The following is a 25,797-nucleotide window of genomic DNA, read 5'->3' as shown; positions in this document are numbered from 1 at the left end:
AGAGAGTACATGTACACCTGAAAAACAGGTGTGTTCCCAAGTCAAAAGAAGGATAGGTCCCTCATAAAACCATCAGATTTCCAATAAGGACCCAGCTAAACTGGTTACCTTGACCACAATTTCAATCCATGTTAAACCATACAAATAAATCAGACATGAAAGTACCTCAAGCTAATGCATCCATAAAGGAATGAGATCCAGAGCCATCCGAAAAGAAGGAACAGCAGCATTAAGGGAAAGGCAAACACAAACCAAGAGCCAAAATTCACAACGTCACACCCTGGAAAAAAGCTTTGAGAAGGAGAAAACCTGATTAATGTAAGGTGGAGAAACCCATTTGGATAAACTGAAGAAAGAATCTGAAATATGCAACCAAGGCCAGCATGTCATACAAACATCTCGGATGTGATTCAAGACCACATCACGAGGCTGCCACTGTCACTTTCTGCAGCTCACGGACTCCCAAAGGGGGTGCAGAAGATAATCTGTCTGTGTTGTATGAAAGGGACAACTATAGTCACAAAGATCTCCTCCTTCTTTGTCCTTGCCTAGGAGTCACATTTTTACTAGTTCAGAGTCATGTGCAGTTCTTGGCTCCATAGCCTTAGGAAATCCCCATGTACATCCATTGTCAACACAAGCACATTCTGTTTCCCCACAAGCCCTTTCCCTCCATACCTTTTGAGTTGTCCTGAAAGAATGAGATTTGGGGCAGTTCCCGTCAACGTCGCTGTTCCACCAATACTGGCTGCATAAGGGATCGAAATGAGGAAGCCTTTCCAGACATTCTTCTTGTGCTCTTCCTCCTTCTGTACGTCTGAGGAAACTTCAATTGTGACTTCCTTCTCCTCTGTCAAGTCTTTTCTTTAAAACATTACAAAAGGCAACTCATGACATTTGTCATTTCTCATATAACTTAGGGCTCATTTGTTTGTTGTTGCTTCTGTATCTGATTGATCCCCCCCCCATCTGCCAAATAATTTGGCAAGGGGACTCATTGGTCTTCAGTTGATGGAACAGGATCTACAGCAGGTACAGTTTCTCTCTCCTCTGCAGAATGAGCTGCATCTACCCAGATTCTCTCTTGGATCCATCTGTGAAAGGTAATCTGTGCATCCTAAAGTAGGATGGACTGGGGAAGGGGTCAAAACTTGGAGGCAGACCACATGCTTAGTTTGCTGAGTTTCCAGGATCATTTATACTTAAAAGCAGCAATGGCTAGTAAGGGCCTCACCTTGAGAGCTAGAAGAATCATTGCCACAGTAGACAATGGCCTCATTTGGACATGACTCTAAATAATAGTCTAGTGTTACATTGACGTGTTTGCTCCCCACTTCCCCTCTCTTCCGGCATGGCAACAACATCAAAAACACTTGCTTCTGTTTTCAACTAACCAAAGTTTGAGTTACGTCTGAACCAGGAACTGGGGTTATTTGAGTTATACTATATCTAAACAAGCCAGGACTATAATCTACTGCAAGATCTTTACTTGTTCAGACAAGCCATAGTTAAAAAAGCTAGTTGAAAACAATTATGTTCATTTTCCTCCTCACAGCCACACCAGAAGATGGGAGATGGGAGGGGACAGGCACATGTCTGAAACCCATTCATGCAGCACTAAACCATCATTTTATTTATTAATCAAGCTGCAATCCTAAACCCAGTTATGAGGGAATAAATTAAGGTTACCAGATTTTTTTCAATGAATCCGTGGACACTTTTCAGCTTCAATGGATTTTGTATGGGGACTGTTCCCAGTTATGAGGGAATAAATTAAGGTTACCAGATTTTTTTCAATGAATCCGTGGACACTTTTCAGCTTCAATGGATTTTGTATGAGGACTCATTTGTAAATCTGGGGACTGTTCCTGGGAAACAGGGACATCTGGTAACCTTAGAGTAAGTGCCCCTGACTTTAGTGGGTCTTACTTTCAAGTAGACACCATGTGATTGTGCTATTCCTTATTAAAATAATATCCAAACCCACCTTTCAGGGCACATAACCTTCTGAAGATGGTTTGCAAATAGAAGAAGTTTTGAAACACATAGAAACATCAAAACCACAATCCATAAATATAACGATTTACAATATTAGCCATTAATGTAAAGCCCTTCCCCCCCCCCCGAAGCCCAACACATTAACCAAATGTGGACTGGAGCAAAAATGCCTTCAAATATCTCTCAGAGACCAGGCCAAGTGTACTTCCAAAGACTTGCGGCAATTGTTGAAAAGGCTCTGTCCCTGGCCTAGCAGTTTTTACTGGCAGGTCAGATTTCAAGGCCTCCAATTATGGTAGGTCTGAGTGCAGCCAATATTGAACTTAGTCCCTTGACATAAACTCAATATAGTTACAATTTAGTGCAATGCTAAAGCAACTCTATAGCTTCCTTGGAGCACAGGTGGAATGCAGCAAGTGACACAAGCAGGAAGACGTTAAATAGGGCTTTACTCCCAGGTAAACAGCCTTAGTTCATACTCATGAAACAGAGGAAGAATACTTTGGTGATCACTGCCCTCCTCTCCAATGCAAATCTTTGTGTAAACTTACTCATCAACATTTGCTAGAAGCTGCATCTCAGTTGGCACTGTGTGAAGTTTATTCTGATGTACAGAGGCTGAAAAAGAATAATACCCAAAGAGCTTTTAAAAATACAGAGAAACATTTCCAGAGTCATAATGGCAGAAGGTGGTGCTACTATTCCTAAATCGTAACAGTTAAATATCCCAGAATAGTCGAGTTACAACAGCAGAATAAAAAGTGGGGAATGGGTATGTCTGCCAACAGCCAGAATATGCAGCAGTAGGACTTGCTTCCAATTGGCAGGGATGGAAAAAGTACCATTTCAAGACATCTTGCTGACACCTCCTTCGAAAAGGCTAATTTATGCATCCAAATCACCCATTTGGTGCTGTAGCTTCGCACACCTTTGAGTCTCTCATTCTGCACTGATCAGCTGGAGTTTCCAAGATTTCACAATTAATTAAACGATTAGTTGGTCCAGTGAAGGGTAGAGTTTAGTGTGCTTTATATTTCTGCACTTCCGGGAAGCACGGAAAGATCTACCAGCTTAAAGCTGTCTTAACATAAACACAAGTTAAGCCTACAGAAAGGTTTCATAGCCAAAGGCAGTGGAGTGATAAATCAGCCCAAATATTTCTATGTTGTGGCTCAGAGTAGAAGAATAAGCTGCTGAAAGGAATTGCTGGTGCGTCCAACTCACCGACTCACCCTGTTCCCTTATCAAACTGAGAAAGCAGTACCTGAGCAATGTACCAAAACATTATATACATCTATAGCTATCCAGTTAATGTCTACCATTCTGTAAATGTCATTGCTTTGTGACACTTTGGATTTCTTTCTAGTGGAGCAACATATCCATCTAACTGCATTTTTTATAAGTTACATAAAGTGTGCATTTCTGCTACAAAGGAATAACTCCCTAAAAAGTGATGAGGTTGGAAATCCTGGGAAGTTTATTTATTTGAAGTATTTGTTGTTCACTGTTCACGCAAAAGTCCCAGGGTGGCAAACAATAAAATCAACAATCAAGATTTAAAACAAAGTAAACAAATCAGCATCATAAAATCAAAGCCGCTTTCAGTAAAGTGCTGTAATTTGATTTTTCATGATTCCTAATTAATTAAAAGATTACTTTGGAGTTTGTTTTTTCTCTTGATTCCAGAAAAATCAGCTAGTTTTATTTACTGATAAAATGTTTCACTTGCTTGATGAAATGTCTGATCTTGCCTCCTTTAAAACTTTATTATATTATTGTTTTTTCAGCAGAAGCCGGGGATCATTAAGCTCTGGGCTGCTTACTGTTCTGAATGGAAAAATGTCCATTTGGAAATTCTGCCCTCCTCTTACCCATTTCCCCACATTAAGACGGATAGAACATTACAAGGAACGCAACCAAGGGTCAAAGTCTGTGAACTCGTTTGCTCTGTTGTATCAGGTTTTAATACTGTTCAGTGGACCAGTGACTTCTGCATTGTCACTTCAGTGATTCAGAACACTAACATTTCTTAATGAAGCAACGCAAATGTGTCTCGGATCCATGACAACCACGAAAAAAGGGGAGGGATTAAAAGGAAAAGAAAGAATTCAGGTGCACACACATAGCGTGCCTCCTTTCCCCCTTCAGACTGAAACCATTCGCATTTAGGTGGTGGTCAAGTTGGTATGATGGAGAACTTGCCATGCAGGCGTAATTTGGCCCATGTGCCTGTTTTGGCTAAACTGCACACTCCTTCCTATCACCTGATGCCATATGACGTCAGGTGTGGAACACTTAGAGGGATCTCCTATCTCTGATCCAAGCGCTACAGCGCCAAGATAAGAGATAAGTCCACCGGCCTTCATGTCTATTGTGGGAGAGGGCATGGGTCAATTCATGCCTCAGTAAAGGAAATTGTGGACAGAGATGGGCCTGGAAAGGAAAGGAGGGACAGTGTCGTGCGTGGGGAGTCTGCCTCCCCCTTCAGTAACGTCACAGATTAGAATTAAGGAGCAGTTTATCTTTTATAGTCCTTTTTATTCAGGCATCAGGTTGCAAGCAAAAATCCACGTCCCTCCACAAGGAGAGCAGTTGGCTACTCTAATTCTTCCCCCTTCTGTCTTGCGCAACATCCTAGGCGCCAATGGAAAGTCCCTCCTCCTCTCTGCATCCTTTGTTCTCTAAAACGTTCGGATCTCCTAGTTTGTGGGGAGGGAGGTCCCCCACACTCTCTAATGGCGTCTGCTATCTGTCCCCTCCCTTCTGTTTCTCTTGTCATTATCTCATAGCTAGGTAACTCCTGTCTAATCTGTTCCATATCTGTTTCTCTCTCTGCTTCTGAGACCGCTGGAAGCAAGGGAGGCAAATCTTCCCCCTCCAGCTCCTCTTCCAAGAGAAGCTGATCTGCCTGAGAATGCATTCCCAAATCCTTCGCTTCAGGCCATTCCCTGACAGATAGACACATTGGAAAATAGGAGAAAGGATCCATACCAGCACTCTTTCAGAAATGGATGTGCTCTTACTAGCCATGGCATGTTAACTGCCCTGCCCTGCCACAATATGGAAGCGGAGGCACTAGACCGCTATAGATTTATAAAGGAAGTTTATAAAATGGTGCAACCAAGGTGGAGTTATTGGTGTGATGTAAAAGAGTGATGTCACTAGCACCATCCAATAGGAGCATGTGACATTTATGCAAATACCATCTACAGGGCACAGACTATCACAATATATACAGTGGTACCTCAGGTTACGTACGCTTCAGGTTACATACGCTTCAGGTTACAGACTCCGCTAACCCAGAAATAGTGCTTCAGGTTAAGAACTTTGCTTCAGGATGAGAACAGAAATCGTGCTCCGGCAGCAGCAGTGGGAGGCTCCATTAGCTAAAGTGGTGCTTCAGGTTAAGAACAGACCTCCAGAACGAATTAAGTACTTAACCCGAGGTACCACTGTATCCTTTATTGGTGTACAGGGAAGCAGATGGCAAGGGGAGGAAACCTTATTTCTCCAGCAACTCAAAGTTGCCATTCTGAGCAATAGGGGAAATGCATATTTTCCCCCCAGCAACGTGTGCATTTACAAGTGGAATGTCCTATGGATGCCATTGGAACACACATCAGTAACAGATGACTTTACATTTGTCAAAAATGCCATGTTTTATTAGCAACACCCAAATGAGCTGACCAGACCGACCTTGGCTTTCCTCATTTTCCCTCTTGAGGTCCCTTGATGTTTCCTTGTCTCCGAAGAGGCTCTTCAGAACAGCCATTGCAATGGGTAGCATCATAGCGGTGGAGGCTGTGTTACTCAGCCACATGGACAGGAAGGAAGTTGTTAGCATCATTCCTAAAATAAGCCTGGAGAGAGAGGGAGGGAGGGAGGGAGGGAGAGAGGGGGGAGAGGGAGAGAGAGAGAGAGAGAGAGAGAGAGAGAGAGAGAGAGGCCTCATACAATTAATCAGAACAAAGCTGTCTCAGTTATATTCTGTAAGAAGTCCAATCCTGTACAACTGGGATAAATGTTAATCTGATTACACAGTGCTGAAATAGTTATGTTTCCTCTCTATTCAGCAGTTTAAAAAGTTTGGAACTTTTGGAATGATTTTTTTCTTTAAAGCATGACTGCCAGGCCCATACTCCAACCTTTAATGCTATGCTTTCACTAACCCAGGCCTTTGACAGAAGCACTGCCATCATGAAAAATTTCTGGATCCACCAGAACAAATTCATCAGCAAATTCCATGGAGCAGGTGACTGGGCTGCTGGAGGGGGACAGATCTAACACCATAGAAACAAAGCAGGCTGGTGCAAGAGGCACAGGTCGCTTGAGCTATCCAGATTGCTTAAGCTATCTGGATTAGCTTTGGTGTATTTATTTCCCCACAGGCCAGTCTAAGTAACCCTCCTCCTCCTACATATGGTCATAGTGCATTTAGAGAGTGCTAAAGAGTTTATATATACAACGGAACCTCGGAAGCCGAACGCCTGTAAACTTGAACGTTTCCGGCTTTTGAGTGATTTTTCGGAAGCTGAACATCTGGGGTGGCTTCTGTAGTTTCCAATTGGCTGCAGGAGGCTCTTTCGGCCAATTGGAAGCCATGCCTTGAAAGTCGAACGGACTTCCAAAATGGATTCCATTCGACTTCCAAGATATGTCTGTACACCTTCAGTCCAACCTTGCAAGGCTAGGGTTGCCATACGTCTGGAATTTCCCAGGCATATCTGGAATACTGCAGTCGACTTTCCTGAAAAATAGCTCATAAACTTCATTTATTTTTGAGAAGTTTCTAAAAAAAAAAAAAAAAAAAAAAGCCCTACAAGTTTGCCCTTCCTGCCCCCGCCAAGGAAAAGCTCAACAACTTTTCTTTCCGGATTTTCACTGTTTGAAATATGGCAACCTTAAGCATGGCAAATCAGTTTTAATAGTTGATTGCAACTTGGCTGCTGATGGAGAGCACTACTTGGCTGCCATTTTGTTTCCTCCCATGGCTCACAAGGCTACATTTTGTCTGGGAGGTCAGCTAGTAAGCTACTAGCAAACAAGCAAACTCCTAAATTAATCAATGTACCACGGTATCATTTATCAACTAACTATAAGGAGCCCTTTCAAACCCCACCTAAAGTCTAGCAGACCCCCTTTTCTGTTAAGCAGAAAACAGACGGCTGCTTTTCATTCATAAATACGGAGATCGTGGTTCTTTGAGTACCCTGCTCTTTTGATAACTGGTTTTGGAGCTCTGAACACAGTAAGCTCTGCAACTGAGCCTCTCCCCACATGAGATCCTGACATTCCGTCTGACCATCTTTTAGAGCACCTGTCCATTCTTGAAACCTCCAAATCCCTGAACTTTGGGTGATTCCAGAAGAGATCCTGCAAAGAAAAGCTTGATCTGACTCCCAGCTTTGGGTGCCTTTTGACTGCACTCCCACAATGACCTGTGGCAGAGGTGGTCTCCAGGATGGGATCGTGGAGCCAACCTCCTGGCCACAATGTTGCTCCTGCTTACCTGAATAGTGTGTGGGTGGGGCAGGGCACTAGCGAGGTCGGGATGGTGTAGGTCCACCTGTGACTTCCTAACCTTACAGCCTCTTTGCTCCACCCTTACACCATCCCAGTAAGTGACTGTGGTGCCATTGCTTGGAGGTTGGCTCTACCCAACTGACCTACTCCTGTCCAGTGGACCCCACCTAGAAAAACCTCATGGAGGCCAAGGGAAGTCACTTCATTTGGAATTTACCCTAATGCTAAAATCCATGTTCCTGTCAGGAGTTCAGCCTACACTCGAGTAGGATCCTGGCAGAGCCACATGCCCGACTGGCATGTTCTCTCCCTCCTGGTCGATTGTTCAGGAGCTTCAAAAGCTTTCTTCAGCCCGAACATCACAGTGACTGATGCCAACCGACACCGGCACACTTAGGGATCTGCAGAGTTTGCGCACCTTGCGTGACAGACCTCAGCAACTCAGCATTTTAGCTAATCTGCTTTATTTACATATAAACACACACAGAGCACTGCAACATGGTTCCCTCTCTCTCTAATATCAGACAGCAAAGAGAAAAGGAACAAAGGACAATAGTCCCACTTCACGGAACACAGTAACACAAACATCCTGTTTCTGTCACTTCCCACTCTGTGGAGTCAAAACATATACCGTCATGTGAGTGAACTGGACTCCTTGGCAGGTTTTGAATAAACAATCACAAACTTTTTATTGACAATAGCTAGTCAGATAAATTAAGGATCTATACAATTTTGTAACATGCAGAGAATAACATTTGTTGATAAACCGGAGAGAGGAGCTGAGGGAAGTCGGGGGGGAGGGGGGTTACTTTATGGGGAGGGGGAGGGGAGAAATAGGGGGGATTAAGGATGATATGTTTTCTGATAAAATGTTTTGTTGAAATTCCTAATAAAAAATATTTAAAAAACAAACAAACATATACCGTCATTTGAAAGACAAAAATCCCATGACTGCAATCATGGAACAGGAATTCTAACAGTTCCTTCCCCTACGCTTGGACACAGCACAAGAAAGGAAAGGTATAACTCTCAAACCTGTGCAAAAGGCCTTTCAGTTTCCATTGGAATGCCAGTCTCTTTTGCATTCCCCAAGGGCAGAAGCAATCCAACACACAGCCTCTTGGCAGCTGCAGTTCTTCAGGACAGCCTTCGATTGCTAACCATTAAATTGTCACTCCAGCTAACTCTCTCATTAAAACTCCATTTCAGGAAAAGCCTTGATTATTGTGTCAAGAACATGCTGCAGGACACCCACAATAAAACACCAATTTGGGCAGGCCCAATCCTAGTGATTCGTGGTGGATTTATTCTGCTTTAATTTGTTCTACGGTGTTTACCCAGTGCTACCGCGTTATTGCTGTTCAGAGAAGCTATAGTGCAGCAGAAGTAAATAAAAATAAACCAGAATTCGTGGTATAAAAAATATGCAGTTTCAGCAGGAAGTTACAGGATGTGCACTGAATGGAAATAAAGTAGTGTGACTGCCCCAACACCTTTGCAGACGCAGACAGTATTTTGTGGGGTGCCATGCGACCACTCCAACAGCATCATGAGGACAAATGAACATGAATGGACAATGAAAAGGGCATCTGGATGGCCCCAAAGTTGAGCACAAGCTCATTTATTTCATTGGTTACCTGGCCGGCTGGACTCCCACCAACATAAGGATTCTCAGTGCAATCCTACGATGCAGATTCCACTCTTCAATGGCAGCTGCCATGATCAAACCACTCAAGAAGAGGAAGTTGGTTTCTAAAAAATACTGTGGGCAAACTTTGCTGGCTGGGAGGACACTGAGGAAGGGGAAGAGAATTATGGGTAGTAGAGCGGTCACAGACAAGGGCAGAGCTTCGGTGCACCAGTATACGGCCATCAACAGAATTACGTAGAGGCATTTTCCTTCCTGCAAAGAAATCAAATGATAAGAAGTAAGAGACAATGTTATAAACAGTTTCTAGTGAGAGGTCTGCATATAAATGACAAGAGAGTACCACCACTGTAGGGCAGCCGCTGAAACTGCCTCTCCATGTTCATTCACGCCATCAAAAACACCGTGCTCAGACAGCATTACCAGGAAGATGCCCTCATTCTGATGTGAGCAATCTGAAAAGGTCACAGAGAAGGAAGCTGTCCATGAAGACACATGATGCTTTGGGAAAAAGAAAAGGGGGAAAAAACCCTAATGGAAAACGTTATGAAAACCACACATGGTCCCACTTTTCAAATTCAAGAAATCAGTTTCAAATCAAGCCACGTATACTGCAGAAGCAACCTCCATGAAACAGACCCTCCAAGTGTCCCTATTTTCCAGGGATGTCCCTGATTTAGAGAAGCAGTCCTGGTTTCTGATTTGATCCTGGAATGCCCTGCTTTTCTTTAGGATGTCCCTATTTTCACTGGAAAAATGCTGGAGGTTGTGGTGTTATTCGACCCCCAAGCCATCTGAAGGCAATCCTGTATAGTGTTTTAATGTTTAATGTTTTATTATGTTTTTATATGTGTTGGAATCTGCCCAGAGTGGTTGGGACAACCCAGTAAGATGTGTGGGGTATAAATAGTAAAATTATCATTATGAAATGGAATGTCCCTATTTTCATCAGAGAAATGTTGGAGGGTATGATGAAACCCTCACCTTTATACATTTTTAAGGCCTGGCTGCAGAGACACATCAACCCAGGCAATTCAAACGATAGATTTGTGCCGAGCCAAATATCTGACCAATGGCTTAGTCATTCATTCACCTTTCCTATTCCAGCTTTGGATTCCTAGAAACAAATCTAATGGAGCAATCAAATTTCCAGCCTTTCATTTCCAAGGTAAAGCACTGGAAAAGCAAAGTCCACACTGTCTGTGTGTCCATGTGGTGGTCTTGGTCAAAGTGCACCCGTCCCTAAGGAAATGAAGGAGAGATGTAGACAGCATCTTTTCTTGACCACCTTTGGCCAGATGAGTGTTGCAGCACCCTTCTGACCACTTCCAGATCAATGGACCAGTAAATGTAGACCCAACCATGTGAATCTGCTGCTCAGTATTGGGAAACTGAACTGCAATATAGGATTTCTCTCCCAACAAGTTTCCCATCTGCTTCTCTAAAGCAGGGGGAGAAGCTAACCAGTGGACCTCCAGGCACTGTTGGACTACAAATCCCATCAGCCCCCAGCCAGCATGGCCAATGGTCAAGGATGATGGAAATTGTAGTCCAGCAACATCTGCATAGCCGCAGATTCCCCACCCCTGCTCTGCAACCTCATGGCAGCCAGCAGTCACCTTCAACCAAGGCCTCTGAGTTAGACCACATGATTTCTGGAAAATAATTATCCCACTCGATTAAAGTTCGTATCAATTTTTGTTTGTCCCTAATACACACTTTCTTATGAGACTTGTGATTTGGTTAATTTTCCAACTATGTAATGATTGCCAGAAACAGAGGATTTTTCCTCAGTTGCACAATCACCTTTTTTATGACAGAGAAGGAAGAAGACCAGATTATTCTAAGGTGGCATCCAATTAAGTTAGTCATGCCCATTAATTTCAATGGGTCTACTCTGAGTATGACTTACATTAGATACAACCCATATTTTCTTTCTATAGAGCACTACCAGAGATTTCCTCCTACATATTTGAACCTCTAGTGAAAGCAAAGCCTATAGAGTTGCTGTTGGTTATTGGGTAAGACTGTCTAGAGGAGGAGGAGGAAGAAGAAGAGAGGTTCAAATCACACAATCCACCTGGTGGTTTCCTGTACAAATGCCACTGAAACAAATGGAATTCAGTTGGTCCTCACTAGCAACTGAGACAAAATGAAGAAATCTGTCTTCATTCAAATGCAGAAGTAACATCCATGAAAAGCCATCAGCTTTAAAGGCCAGATAATTTCACTTCTATTCTTTATTTGATTCATGTATTGCCTCTCCCTGACAAAAAATTTACAGGAGCCTTGATATACAAAATGCAGTATGCAATATTGATCCAGTAAAACAAACAATGTGGGGGGGGGGAATCACCCATCATAATAAAAAATTATCCTGTCCACAGAAGAATACAAAAAATAAACATCCACAAATCAAATTGTTAGTGCTCTCCAAATAATTTATTCAATTTAAGCCCAGTTTTGAGGGATATAAAGGTAAAGGTACCCCTGACCGTTAGGTGCAGTCGTGGACGACTCTGGGGTTGCGCGCTCTTCTCGCTCTATAGGCCGAGGGAGCCGGTGTTTGTCCGCAGACAGCTTCTAGGTCATGTGGCCAGCATGACTAAGCTGCTTCTGGCGAACCAGAGCAGCGCACGGAAACGCCGTTTACCTTCCCCCTGGAGTGGTACCTATTTATCTACTTGCACTTTGACGTGCTTTCGAACTGCTAGGTTGGCAGGAGCAGGGACCGAGCAACGGGAGCTCACCCTGTCACGGGGATTTGAACCACCGACATTCTGATTGTCAAGTCCTAGGCTCTGTGGTTTAGACCACAGTGCCACCCGCGTCCCTTTTGAGGGATATACACCACCCCAAAAAATATAATATAACGCCATGGTGCATCTACATCAGCACAACCGGACGCTTTCATCTGCCCCAGCAGCAACAAAACATGTCTCTCCCATATCAATCTCTACAGCCACTGCAGGCATTGCTGCCTTCCAGTAGTTTGATTTCACCCCCAAAAGCACAATCCTTCATTGTCTCTCAAGACAGATGGGTGCCAACAATATTGTATCTCCCAGGCAATTCAAGCAATCAGAAGAATGGTTGCCAGGAGACACATGAACTCACCTAACTCACACCATTAAGCACAGAATTCCTGCCTAAAGTCTGCAGGTAGCTTCTGTCTCCATTTTCTATGAAATCCTCTCTTAGTTTGAAGGTGAAAATATGCAGATTTTTATTTATAGGTAAATATCCTTGCAATCTTTAAATTCTATTTTCTGTCATTACAGGAACTGAACATTCTTTTTACATTTATAAATCTAGTTGTCAAAGTGTCATTCAAATGTGGTTCACTACGATCATAATTTTTAGGTTTAATAATAATAATAATAATAATAATAATCACTTAACAGGAAAACAAGCTAATTTCTAGACATTAAGTTGGTTAACAATGGGTGATTAATGGGAACAGAACAATAAAAAGCCTGTGTTATTCTGTCAATTTTTTCTTCAGTAATGCACATCCTTCCTTTCCATCACATAGACAAGAATAGGTATTCTGAATTTTCCCCTTATATATACTGGATTTATAAAGAATTTACAGGCTTAAAGTAATGATTAAATTCACTACCTCCTTTATTAATATTAATAAAATATTATCAGCTGCTGTGCAATGCCTTGTTTTAATATTCCACAAATCATTAATACCCATAATATTCCCCCTCTCCCCTTCTCAGATTTTGCTATGGTAAAATTCCCTCTGTGGCCAAACTGTCATAGGAACAAAAAGGATGCACACCTTAGTACTTTTTAATCAAAGTGTTAAAGAGCCAATCAATCGTGGTTGAAATAAAAGCTGCAACATGTAAGGCCCAGCCATGTGCTCCACTGACTGGGGAGGCTTAAGAGTCAGTTTTGTCAATGCACCTTTCAACCAATGTGCAGTGACTAGGCTCAATAACTGGTTCTGCCCTGACTGGGCTAGGCGACTGGAGCACTTTCAGAGACCTTCCAATCCTGGAAAACAGGTCCCAGTGCACTGGACTCACAACTGTGCATTGTGAGCACCAGACTCATGCAGAGTATAAATAACACGGAAGCTAGCTGTGAAGCATAACTCCTTTTATTTCTAATAGCTACTAAAAGGGGCGTAGGTGGCACTGTGGGTTAAACCACAGAGCCTAGGACTTGCTGATCAGGTCGGCGGTTTGAATCCCCGCGACGGGGTGAGCTCCCATTGCTTGGTCCCTGCTCCTGCCAACCTAGCAGTTCGAAAGCACATCAAAGTGCAAGTAGATAAATAGGTAACGCTCCAGCGGGAAGGTAAACGGCGTTTCCATGCTCTGCTCTGGTTCGCCAGAAGCAACTTAGACCTGCTGGCCACATGACCCAGAAGCTGTACGCCGGCTCCCTCGGCCAATAAAGCAAGATGAGCGCCGCAACCCCAGAGTCGGCCATGACTGGACCTAATGGTCAGGGGCCCCTTTACCTTTACTACAAACTAAAGAACTACTGGCTAGCATGAGTGTTACATCTCCCACTCAGCCATCTAGTCACTACATAGATAAAGACTCTCTCCGCACAGAGTCAGGCAGTCAGTCAGGAGCAGAAAAGTAGAAGAGCAGTTTCTGCCCCCTCCTTTCTCAAAACATCAGATCAGGAGATTCTTGCAATGGGAGGGGTGAAAATATCAACAAGTTTAAGTGCTCTGCATTGGCAGATTTGGGGTATATGCCAATGGTAGAAAGGCATCATTATAGTATATGCCTACCACCAGCAAAGTGCTAAAGGTGAGGAATGGAATGGAGGTTTTGACGAAGGCGCAAATCTAGGGTTCATCCACATTTTCGCTTGCCCCATATTTTGATTGTATCATGTGAGAGCCAGTGTGGTGTAGTGGTTAAGAGCGGTAGTCTCATAATCTGGGGAACTGGGTTCGCGTCTCCGCTCCTCCACATGCAGCTGCTGGGTGACCTTGGGCCAGTCACACTTCTCTGAAGTCTCTCAGCCCACTCACCTCACAGAGTGTTTGTTGTGGGGGAGGAAGGGAAAGGAGAATGTTAGCTGCTTTGAGACTCCTGAAGGGGAGTGAAAGGCGGGATATCAAATCCAAACTCTTCTTCTTCTTCTACCGCAGCTATGCCTTGGGGAAATCCGATCTTACCCACTGAATTGGATCTTATCAGATGTGCGGAAAACTTGAAGAGGGATTTTGCTTCAATTCACCAGGTAAGATTGTATTTTCGCAAAGTGCAGCCATGGAACAATGTGAAGAGCTCTGGGGCCCAATGGAATTAACACACAATGTGATCAAAATAGGGGGCAAGCGAAAGTGTGGATGAAGCCCCTAGTCTACATCCTAAACTAAGTCCAGTTCCTCTCCCAGTCTCAGTGCCTGCAAAACTTTACAGAAAGTGATGTGGTGTAAGCTAACACTTTCCCAAGTTGTGGACTTGTAAAAGGGTAAGAGAGTATTGGGAAATGATATATAATAAATGAAGAAGAAAAAATAAAGTACCTTTCCAAAAAAACAACAACCCCAAGTCCTTTTTGTTGGGAATAATTCAGAGGGAAGTTCCCAGGTGTCCAAAAGGGTTATTTATGTATGCCACTACTGCGGCCCGTGTTTTGCTAGCCCAAAAATGGAAAACGAGCAAGGTCACAACCAAAGAAGAATGGCAACTTAAACTGATGGAATATGCACAGCTTGCAGATTTAACATATAGAATAAGAGAGGAAGAAGAACATACATTTAAAAAAGACTGGGAAATGTTTATGGGTGAAAATTGTGCACATTTAAAAACGCTGGAAGCATTAAGATAAATAAGTTCTGATGGTTGTAACAATGGAAATAAAGTTCTGTAAATAAGTTCTGATGGTTGTAACAATGGAATACTGAATGGTTTAGTTCATGTAAAATATGCAGGGATGTATGGTATGCAAAATGAACCATGGAAAGGGAAGAAGGGAAGTCATTGATTTAAGGTTGTCTAAATGAATATTTTGAAATGTAAATTAGAAAATAAAAATAAAAATTATACATATATAAAAGAAACATTCCCACTGAACTAAATGAATAGCCACATCCACTATGTCCCCTACCTCTTCTTGTTCTGCCTTCCCCACTGTGACAGAGCAAAGTACTCCATCAAGCCTTAATCCCTGAGAAGGAACTCATTACTCAGATGATAAAGCAGGATGGCATTTGGAATGTGTGGTCACCAGACCTGGCGCTAGCTATCAACCAGGTTGGGCATTGGCCAAGAATCCCAGGGGCTTGGAAGGGCCATGCTTCATCCCCTGCCCTCTGTGCCAGGGCCCCAGGTGCTTCTCAGCAGTGCGCTGTGGTGCCACTTTTGAATGGGAGACGAGCTTCTGGGCCTCCTGAAGTCTGGCACCAACACTGATGCTCACTTCGCCTTCAGGCTTGGTCAGGGCAGATGGCACTGCGGTCTCAAATATCACAGAGGAGTAAAATCTGGATATCCGTAATTCCGCAGTCAAGCGGTACTAAAACAGGCAAAGAAGAGCAAACAAGAGCACATGCAAATTCAGCCCCATGATTATGTATGCATTCATGCATGGGTCCATGTCAGGTTCACGTAATTAATGTCACATCTATTTTGGCTCTAAGTGGGGTGAAGAAGGATGGCAGCTAATGGATTGAAATTGAATCCTGACAAGACAGAAGTACTGTTCTTGGGGGACAGGGGGCGAGCAGGTTTGGGGGACTCCCTGGTCCTGAATGGGGCAACTGTGCCCCTAAAGGAGCAGGTGCACAGCTTGGGAGTCATTTTGTACTCACAGCTGTCCATGAAAGTGCAGGTCAATTCTGTATCCAGGGCAGCTGTCTACCAGCTCCATCTGGTACGTAGGCTGAGACCCTATCAGCCTGCAGACTGTCTCACCAGAGTGGTGCATGCTCTGGTTATCTCCCGCTTGGACTACTGCAACACGCTGTATGTGGGACTACCTTTAAGGGTGACCCGGAAACTACAACTAATCCAGAATGCGGCAGCCAAACTGGTGATAGGGAGCGGCTTGAAAGACCTACATTGGTTCCCAGTACGTTTCCTAGCACAATTCAAAGCGTTGGTGCTGACCTTTAAAGCCCTAAATGGCCTCAGCCCAGTAGACCTGAAGGAGAGTCTCCATCAAAGATTAAAAATACATTAAAATGTCACACATTAAAAACTTCCCTAAGTCTTCAGATGTCTTCTAAAAGTCTGGTAGTTGTTGTTGTTTGACATCTGGTGGAAGGGCCTTCCACAGGGCAGGCACCACTACCGAGAAGGCCCTCTGCCTGGTTCCCTGTAGCTTTGCTTCTTGCAGTGAGGGAACCGCCAGAAGGCCCTCGGTGCTGGATCTCAGTGTCCGGGCAGAATGATGGGGGTGGAGACGCTCCTTCAGTTATACTGGGCCAAGGCCATTTAGGGCTTTAAAGGTCAGCACCAACACTTTGAATTGTGCTCGGAAACGTACTGGGAGCCAATGTAGGTCTTTCCGGACTGGTGTTATATGGTCTCGGCGGCTGCTCCCAGTCACCAGTCTAGCTGCCGCATTCTGGATTAGTCGTAGTTTCTGGGTAATATCACAAATTTTATGGTCTGTTTTTCAGTATATCTAAAATCCTTTGCTTATTAGGGACTACCCCACATTTTCTTCAAAAAATTGTTTTGCACAGGTAACTACCATAGAGTTTTCAAAATTTTCAAAAGTAGGGGGTCCATGTCTTGGCTGTTGAAAAATAGGGAGTCTACAGTACTTAGCTAATTGGGAACCACTTCTCTGGAGAATCTATTAAGAAATAAACGTTGGAGCCCCTGAAAGCTGCAATCCAGGAAATACAAGAGTTTGTAGGGGGTGGAAGGAGCGCCCTTCCTCCCTTCCCACATTTGCCTGCAGTTTCTTATCAGCCTTCTGCTAGTCTGCCCCACTTTAATTTGTTTCATATTTATTTCATCTTTGCTGAAATTCCAGCTCTGTCAGGCACCTCCTAGCCACGAACTGTTTTTGTGCCAGCTGGCCACTATAAGAACTACTATTTTAGAATTGGTGACTGCTCCAAAATCAAGGAGCTTCTAGGAGCCACAGGTGAGAGATGAGTGCAGGGTGGGGACCAAAGGTGGACAAACTGCCCCAGAAGGAGCACAATGTGTCCCCCACCAGAGATACTACCCCCATCCAATGCCCCGTACACAAATATGCAACATAAAGGACCCTGTTGTAACCCAAGCCTGCACAACCTGTGATCCACCAAGCCAAACACAATCAACCAACTATCTATGGTAGCCTGAACGTTTTTCAGGCTCGAGTAGGAAATGAAACAGGAGGATTGGTAAGCTTCTAGGGCAGGGTTCTAGGGCCCTCCCAGTTTTTTTTGACTCCAACTCTCATCAGCCCCCAGATAGCATGAGTGATGATGAGGGATGGTGCGGGATGACCAGGGATGGTGGGAGATGTAGCTCAACAACACTGAGAGGGCCACACGCTCCCATCTCCTGTCCCAGTCCCCCATAGATGTTGTATGGGTTGTGCTCAGCTTGGCAGTCACAATTGCATGGGTCTACTGCAGTGCAGAAAACCAGAACAGAACAAAACACCTCTGAGATTCAGCATAAAATGTGCCAAAATCCAAGTACAGCGTGAGGAATACAATACCTATTATTCATCTGAAAGCTGAGCTCTGTTTGATGAGAATATTCTGAAGTTATAAGACAGCTCACACCTCTACATTTGGGCTTACAAGTTCAAAAAGCATTAGAATCTAATAAAGCTGTTTATTCAGCTAATGTACGTGTAGCAAACTAATACAATGAGATATTTACAAGCCCCCAAAAGGAATTAAAATATCCATTATGTAATCCTATTTCTACTCTTTGAGACAAATGAAACTGTACATAGGCACTTTGAATTACCTAAATTACCTCAAGAGCAGCAACAAAAGGAAATTACGAACAATAAAACCCTAAAGGAGCCCTTCCATCCTACATGCTGCGGTAGCAAATGAAATTTCACAAAGCCATCTTATTCCAGTGTTGAGGATACAGTGAGATGAGGAATAAAGTTCTGTGTCTACAGAAAGACAGCAACCGAAGTAGCTGTCCTGAGTAGATATGCTACATGGGAAATAACCACAACTTTCATCAGGCCTGTTTGTTTCAAGCACACCCCCATTCTCTCCTCTGTGCTTCCTTCCCATCTCTCCTGCCAGAACTAAAGATATTTTGTTTGCACCTTGGGTGAATTAAATCCTTCCCTTTTGACTTACTGCATGCTGAGCAGCAGAACATTCAACAGCGCATAAAATGATCACAAGTAGATTGAGGTGCTAAGAATATCTGCCCTTTATAAATAAAGCTTAAGAACTAAAGGTATGTCTAGCTGAACACCCTCTTTCCCAGGGGAAACTCCTCTGGGAAGCCCATTTGCAATGGGGAAGGCATCAATAGCCATTCTGGTAATTTAGAGACCAAGGGCCTCTGAAACCTGGATGCTGCATTTAGGGGCATACAGCATCAGCATCATCAGCATCATTTTATATAGGTAAAGGACCCCTGGATGGTTAAGTCCAGTCAAAGGCAACTTCAGGCCAAGGGAGCTGGCGTTTGTCTACAGACAGCTTTTCCGAGACATGTGGCCAGCATGACTAAACCACTTCTGGCGCAACTGAAAACGCTGTTTAGCTCTCTGCCACACTAGTACCTATTTATCTACTTGCACTGGTATGCTTTTAAATTGCTAGGTTGGCAGAAGCTGGGACAGAGTGGATTCAAACCGCCGACCTTCCGATCGGCAAGCCCAAGAGGCTCAGTGGTTCAGACCACAGCAGCACCCATCTGTCTGGGTTGCCTCAGCCTCAGCCTCAGCCATTCTGGGTGGCTTTAAAACACATTCAGCACAATGACTTTCCCCTCAAAGAATCCCCTCACAGAGTGACAATTCCCAGCGAACTACCATTCCCAGGATTCTTTTAGAGAAGCCATGTGTCTTGAGAGTGGTTTAAATGTTGTGGCAGACATTGATAAAACTTACCCTCCATGAATAAAAGGGTCCCGTTTTAAAGATAGCCATCACATCTTGCATATGGCAGCAAATGCCTTTAATTAATCACACATTGTTTAAAGCACTTCCTTTTACCTGCCCCTTTTACTGGAAGTCCCCACATTCTAGCATTGCAAGAGATGGAGAACTGCTTATCTCCATTCATTTTTTTTCCACATGACGCATACTTGTGTAAGCTTCTATCACATCTCCCCATGCTTGGCTTTTCTCCACACTAAAAAGCCTCAAGTCTTTGTAGCCCTTCCTCATAGAGAGCGTGTTCCACAAGTCTGATTGTTTTGGTTTCCATTTTCTGCCCCCCCCCCATTCTGCCTCAGCCCAGTATACCTGAAGGAGCATCTCCACCCCCATCATTCTGCCCGGACACTGGTTTCCATTTTCTGCCCCCCCTAAATGGCCTTGGCCCAGTATACCTGAAAGAGCATCTCCACCCCCATCATTCTGCCCAGACGCTGAGGTCCAGCACCGAGGGCCTTCTGGCGGTTCCCTCATTACGAGAAGCAAAGCTACAGGGAACCAGGCAGAGAGCCTTCTCGGTGGTGGTGCCTGCCCTGTGGAACACCCTCCCATCAGATGTCAAAGAGATAAACAACTATCTGACATTGAGAGGACATCTTAAGGCAGCCCTATTCAGAGAAGTTTTTAATGTGTGGCATTTTAATGTATTTTTAATCTTTGTTGGAAGCTGCCCAGTGTGGCTGGGGAAACCCAGCCAGATGGTTGGGGTACAAATAAATTATTATTATTATTATTATTATTATTATTATTATTATAGTTCTTCAAATTGATTGACTGATGGATTGCTTTCTCCCATTTGCAAATCTGCCCACGCTCTGGACAGCTGGCAGAGAGTGGAAGGTTCTCTCTTAGCTCTTCTGGAATGCATGGAATATTGCCCATCCATCAAGCTGCTAAGCTGCCACTGTGCATCTTGTTGTCTAAGAGTACATTCATCTCAGCAGGTTAAAACACAGCAAGGTCATTCATTACCACCACGTTTCAAGCCACATTTTCACTATGCTGTTCACGTTAAAGGGAGTTGGTGGGGGTGTCTTCACCCAACCTGCAAGACATTTTTGGTTTCCCTGCCCCTGTGGCATTCCCCATGAAGTCCTAATTCATTAAGCTGTCATGTGCGCATGTGCACTCATCTGCACATGCTCAGTGCCTGTTGTGGTAATGTGAACCTACCCTTTACTCTGCTTCTAGTTTTCTAGTTGGATTGAAGCTGGTTTGCAAAATAATAATAATAATAATAATAATAATAATAATAATAATAATAAATGCATCAAGTAGCCATTTTTGTCAAGAAACTACAGGATCAAAAAGGGACACGGGTGGCGCTGTGAGTTAAACTACAGAGCCTAGGACTTGCCAATCAGAAGGTTGGTGGTTCAAATGCCTGCGACAGGGTGAGCTCCTGTTGCTTGGTCCCTGCTCCTGTCAACCTAGCAGTTCAAAAGCATGTCAAAGTGCAAGTAGATAAATAGGTACCGCTCCGGCGGGAAGGTAAACGGTGTTTCTGTGCGCTGCTCTGGTTCGCCAGAAGCGGCTTAGTCATGCTGACCACATGACCCAGAAGCTGTACTTCAGCTCCCTCAGCCAATAAAGCGAGATGAGCGCCGCAACCTCAGAGTCGGTCACGACTGGACCTCATGGTCAGGGTCCCTTTACCTTTACCTTTTACAGGATCATTATGGATTGGCTAACAGTATGCAAAATCAATTTCAAAACTAACAGTGGGGGCCTACAGGATGCAGAGTATGTTGTAATGTGAACATACCCTAAAACCAGACCTCAGCTTTCTTTCTGAGGCATTCACAGCACTGGGGCAAGCATATTTTTAACTCCAGCACCTTGCTTGCCTCTGCACTTGGGCCAGTCTTGACACAGACTGTAAGCTCCTTGGGGCAGGGACTTTTGCCAACGTTGCTTTGTAAAGAGCCATATACACTGATGAAACACTCATAGGAATCATAGCATCCTGGAAATGTGGTTGCAGAGAAATGCATTGGACCTAACATCTCTTTTTGGCAAAAAGGGCTTTGATAGGGAAATGTGTCCAAGCAATATACTCAAGAAACAAACACATACTAATTTATTTATTTTTTCAAATGCCCATATTCTTTACAACGAAGCTAGAAAGTTAACAAATCCACAACCAAAGAGGTTGAACAAAGTCCAGAGGTGAGAACAGCCCTCCTAGAACATTCCCCTTCCAACAGCCCCTTTCTAGTTAAGCTAATGGCAAGCGCTGTTAAACAGATGTGTTTGCATCTAATATGTACTTTTGGGAACATGCATATTGCATCAGTTGGGATGGGGGAGTGGGTTGCAGGGGTTTTTTTATCATTTCCTCCCTTGCGAAAATCACTCTTCTGAAGCAGGTATTTCCTTTGGGGGAAATCCCCCATTAGTGCCAATCTACTAAGGTAGAAAAGAGTTGCAATTGCTCTCCATGCCTGCTCTGATCCCATAAATTAACAGCTTTTCCTGTCCTCCACCCTCAAGCTGATTGCCTTAAAACACACACACACACACATTTGAGAAGCAAATATGCATTCAACATCATGTGTAGCTTAGTCCTTAAGAACAGAATATACTTTGAGCAACTATGGGTATTTCCAGACAGGTGTTTATTGTGGGATCAGCATTACTCATGCATGCAAGGTTTTTACAGCCTGCACATGGCAGCATCAACATCAATATGCATTTTCCACCTCCATTTAATCTGCATTTACTCTTCCTGCTGAAAAACCAATGAATTTTCAGGGGGCGGGGGACACCTGTTACCAGTGACCTGTTTGCAATATTTGAAAGGCTTGTTTGCAACATTAAAACTCTTGTCTGGAATCACACCTCCCATTAGTAAACCTATGTGGTAAACAGTTTTCATAGACTGGCAAAGATGCCATGCACTGGATCCAACATGGGGCTTGGAGACAGATGGGCCAGGTTCAAATCTCTGCTAAGTCTGACCTGCCCCAACTTTTCCTAGCTTTGGGAAGTGGTGGAAGCAGCTCCAAAGACAGTGCAATATGGTGGGCCAAATCATATACTGTACGTACATGCCCCTTTGCTTGTTTTCGACCCATTTTGGTTTGACAGATTTGTGTCAAGTTAGAGGAAGTCTGTCAGGAAAACAAGGCTGCCGAAAGCTTCACTTAACAGTTGTCTCAGAAATGTCACCTTCCCATTCCCCATGTGATAATATTGTAATCATTTCCAGTGAATTTGTAGGGCTCTGCCGAACAAACCAGAGCGACATCTGGAGGTTGGTGGGGAGGGATGAAGCAGAGAGCTCCTGGTTTAAGCTGTGAGCTGAGAGAACCTATTCAATTCTTGATGTGGAGAAGGAAATTTTCCATGATAGCTTGCCCTGTTTGATGGGTGGGGATGCAGCTGAGAGCGGTATCAATATGCCGTGGAATAACAGTCCTGTATGTCTTCAGGAATGGCAAAGATGCAAATAAAGGCACTGTGGGAGATGCATAATAGCTTGGAAAACAGAGGTGGTGAAATCCATGCTGAGCAGCATAGACTGTCCAAGAGCGAAACAGACAATAATCTGGCAGAGATTTAAGCTTTAGGTGCAGAAGCCGTGGACGAGACCAGAAAGAAAAGGCATGTACCGCTGGAGAATGAGAACTGTGTGTCCCAGTTGCAGATCCCTTCCATGCCAATGAATGCAGCTCTGAAAGCCCAGTCCAAACTTGGCAAGGAGAAAAAGGGGAGGTGGACCATTCTAAGCATATGAGGAAAAATCTGCATCATTCCCCACACCCACCTCAATTTATTCTTTATTAAAGTTATGGTTTCCATACTACTACATTAATTCGAACCATTTACAGGTGTTACACAGACAGCTTAAATCGTAAGTCTGTAATTAAAGTCCCCCTGCAGCAGGAAAAGCCACAGGGAATTGCTTAGAAAGTTGCCCATCCGCCTTGCCTTATGTATCTCCACTCCAAAGAAGACACATGATTCTCAGGCTGCACACTTGCCTAGGTGTAAACCCCACAGTGCAACCTCCTTCCAAGTAAACATGCATAACGTTGCACTGTTCATCCTTTGTTGATCAGGCCCTCTGGAGCATCTGTGAAAGAGCACCTTCTGTATAAGCTGTGAGGGGAAGCATTTTGGAAGCAGGACCGAGAAACAGAAGCAAAGAATGAGTGATATGGTGCCTTTTATTGATCTGTGTAGCTTGGAGAACTGCAAAAAGAAAAACTGCTTGGAAAGGCCATTCAACGGGGCAGCAGTGGACAAGGTCTAGGAGTTTCTTCAGGGAATTATTTCCCTGTGATGTTGGTGACAATGAACAAAGGGCAGCTCTTGAAGCAAAGTAAGCTAAATATGCTTTGTGAGGATTTTCTGTTACAGAATGGAGTATTCTCCAGTAACCTGGGCTAGGTGTTACTTTTCTGCGGCAGAGATGTTGTTGGGCTCCAATTCTCATTCAACATGCCCAGTGGTTAGGAATGGTGGGAGTTCTAGGCCAGCAACATCTGGGGGCGAATTCTGTTGTCTGCCCCGGATAATGACAGATGGATCATGTTACCATCAAAAAATGTACTGCAACAGTAATTGCGGGGACTTTGTAATGACAGTAATTACAAGGGTGGACTTTGGTAATCTTTGGTAGTATGGTGCCCTGACAACCCTCAATGGATCTTCTCCATGCTGGATTTTCTCAATTTTGCACCCCATCGGCTTGGCGCCCTGTGCTGGGGAACTGCCTGCACTTCCTTAAATTGGGTGCTGATCCTGTATTGTAGACTCAAAAGTTTGTGATAATAAGAGACTTCTGAAAAAGTATAAGATGAGGCAACTATTGAGTTGGGGCAGGGGAGAAAGATTGGCTTTGGGGGAGCTGTGGATCACTTGAGCTGTATATGGTCAAGGTGACATTTAAAAGTGACATGATGTTAATCTGGGGAGTTGGTCCTAGGGTTACAAAGTGGCAACAGAGTAAAGGCGAAAGGGAATTTTTAAAGAGGATGATCATTTCATTTGGAGGAGGGGATATTCCTTAAAGGGGGCAAGTAGGAAAAGGTAATTGATAAGGTAAAGGGAAGGGGTTGAGAGTTGGGTGGGACAGGGATGGATTTTTCTACGGACAGCAGACCAGCCGATTTCTTGGAGCAATACTCTCCAAAACTGAGAAAGGGGTTTGGGTTTAGTTCATTGTCTCCTGCAGACAACCTGCTATGTGCTGAGTTTTATATTTATTGATCATTCCTCCCAATTTACTTGCACAAAGCTTAAGCAGAGGTTAGACTGTCTCTGGTCATTCTCAAGCATTCATCCCAATTTGAGGGGAAGTTACACAGTAAGCATTCATTCAGGCTTGCTTGTGCAATGTTTATGCGTCTTCCCATTAATCATTCGGCCATCCCACACTTTCCCCCACCACTTTCTCAATAGCAAAAAGTCCATTTTTTTAAAAAAAAGGTGGGTTTGTTGCATGCAGTCAGCAGAGCAGTTTAATCCACTTTAATTGCACACACATACATTTCTGATAGGAGCTTCAATCCCACCCACCCCCAAAATAGTAACAGTCTGGAGGTAACCTGAGTTCCCTTAAGGACAATGAGCATGTGGTTCCTTGGTTGGAAGCAACATTAAGTAGGAGATGATAAAGAGATGATGGACCAGAACAACCATCAGTGTGGCAACCTTTGGAGGACGGACTATAGGTTAGCAGTAGAGCATCTGCCTTGAATGCAGAAGGTGCTGGGTTCAATCCCCAGCATCACCAGGTAGGGCTGGGAGAGGTTCCCTATCTGAAACCTTGGAGAGCACTACCATTCATATTGAACTAGATGGACCAGTGGGTTTGACTTGGTCTAAGGCAGCTTCTTATGCTCTTCCTCAACTTGAGTTTCATTAGGAGCCACAGTTCCCTACAAGTAGTCAAAGTGCAGGGAGCAAAAGGCAAGGAATTGCTCTTGTGAAATATATGATGGGAATATTGGGGAGTGCAAAGAGCTGCTGCTGGAAATTATTTGGGTTGGCAGGATAGATATTAGGGAAGCAGAGAATAGCGAGAGCAGAAATCGTAGTATTATCTTGACAGGGATCAGGGAGGTAAGAGGAGTTAGGGCAGAGGGCAAGGAGCTATTCCCAATAGTCTGATGACTGTGGCTGAATGAAGGAATTATTTGAGTACTTTCTGCAGGAAACTGGTTTTCTAAAGGGGAGTGCAGCCTTTCCAAAAACAGAAGATGGGGAGGGATCTTGATGGGAGAAGGGACTAAGAAAGGGAGGGGGTGTTAAATGAGTTGGAGACTCAGGTGGTGCTAAGGATAGTGGGTGACACAATGCTGTCCCCCCTCTTCATGATAAGACACCTCCGCCGACTTTGTGACAATGTCAACAGACAGAAAGTCAACAGGTGAAGCAACAGGGAACTCGCCGCCTGTTGAAGCTCTGTCTGCTGCACAGCTGTTGAAAGGAAGGAAAGGCTCCTTGCAAAAAAAGGGGACAGCGCAAGATGAAATGGTCTGGTGGCTACTCTAGAAGCAGGAGAGGGGGTACAGCCAATTTTGACTAGGGCAAAGAAGGAAGTG

General features: G+C 44.0%; 1 protein-coding gene across 1 annotated transcript in view; it reads right to left on the bottom strand.

The window, feature by feature from the left end:
• SLC13A3 (solute carrier family 13 member 3) overlaps positions 1–25,797 on the bottom strand; it is a 44,981-nt gene that overhangs the window by 18,805 nt on the left and 379 nt on the right. The window contains exons 2-6 of the mRNA XM_079979321.1: positions 9,159–9,424; positions 5,695–5,858; positions 2,550–2,616; positions 679–864; positions 166–291 (exon numbers count right to left, since the gene is read on the bottom strand). Coding sequence (XP_079835447.1) covers positions 166–291; positions 679–864; positions 2,550–2,616; positions 5,695–5,858; positions 9,159–9,424 — 809 coding nt within the window. The remainder of the gene's footprint in view (positions 1–165; positions 292–678; positions 865–2,549; positions 2,617–5,694; positions 5,859–9,158; positions 9,425–25,797) is intronic.

The sequence above is a fragment of the Podarcis cretensis genome (genome assembly GCF_951804945.1).
Source record: "Podarcis cretensis genome assembly, chromosome: 6".
Classification (NCBI taxonomy): Eukaryota; Metazoa; Chordata; class Lepidosauria; order Squamata; family Lacertidae; genus Podarcis; species Podarcis cretensis.
This window is presented reverse-complemented; position numbering and strand designations above follow the sequence as displayed.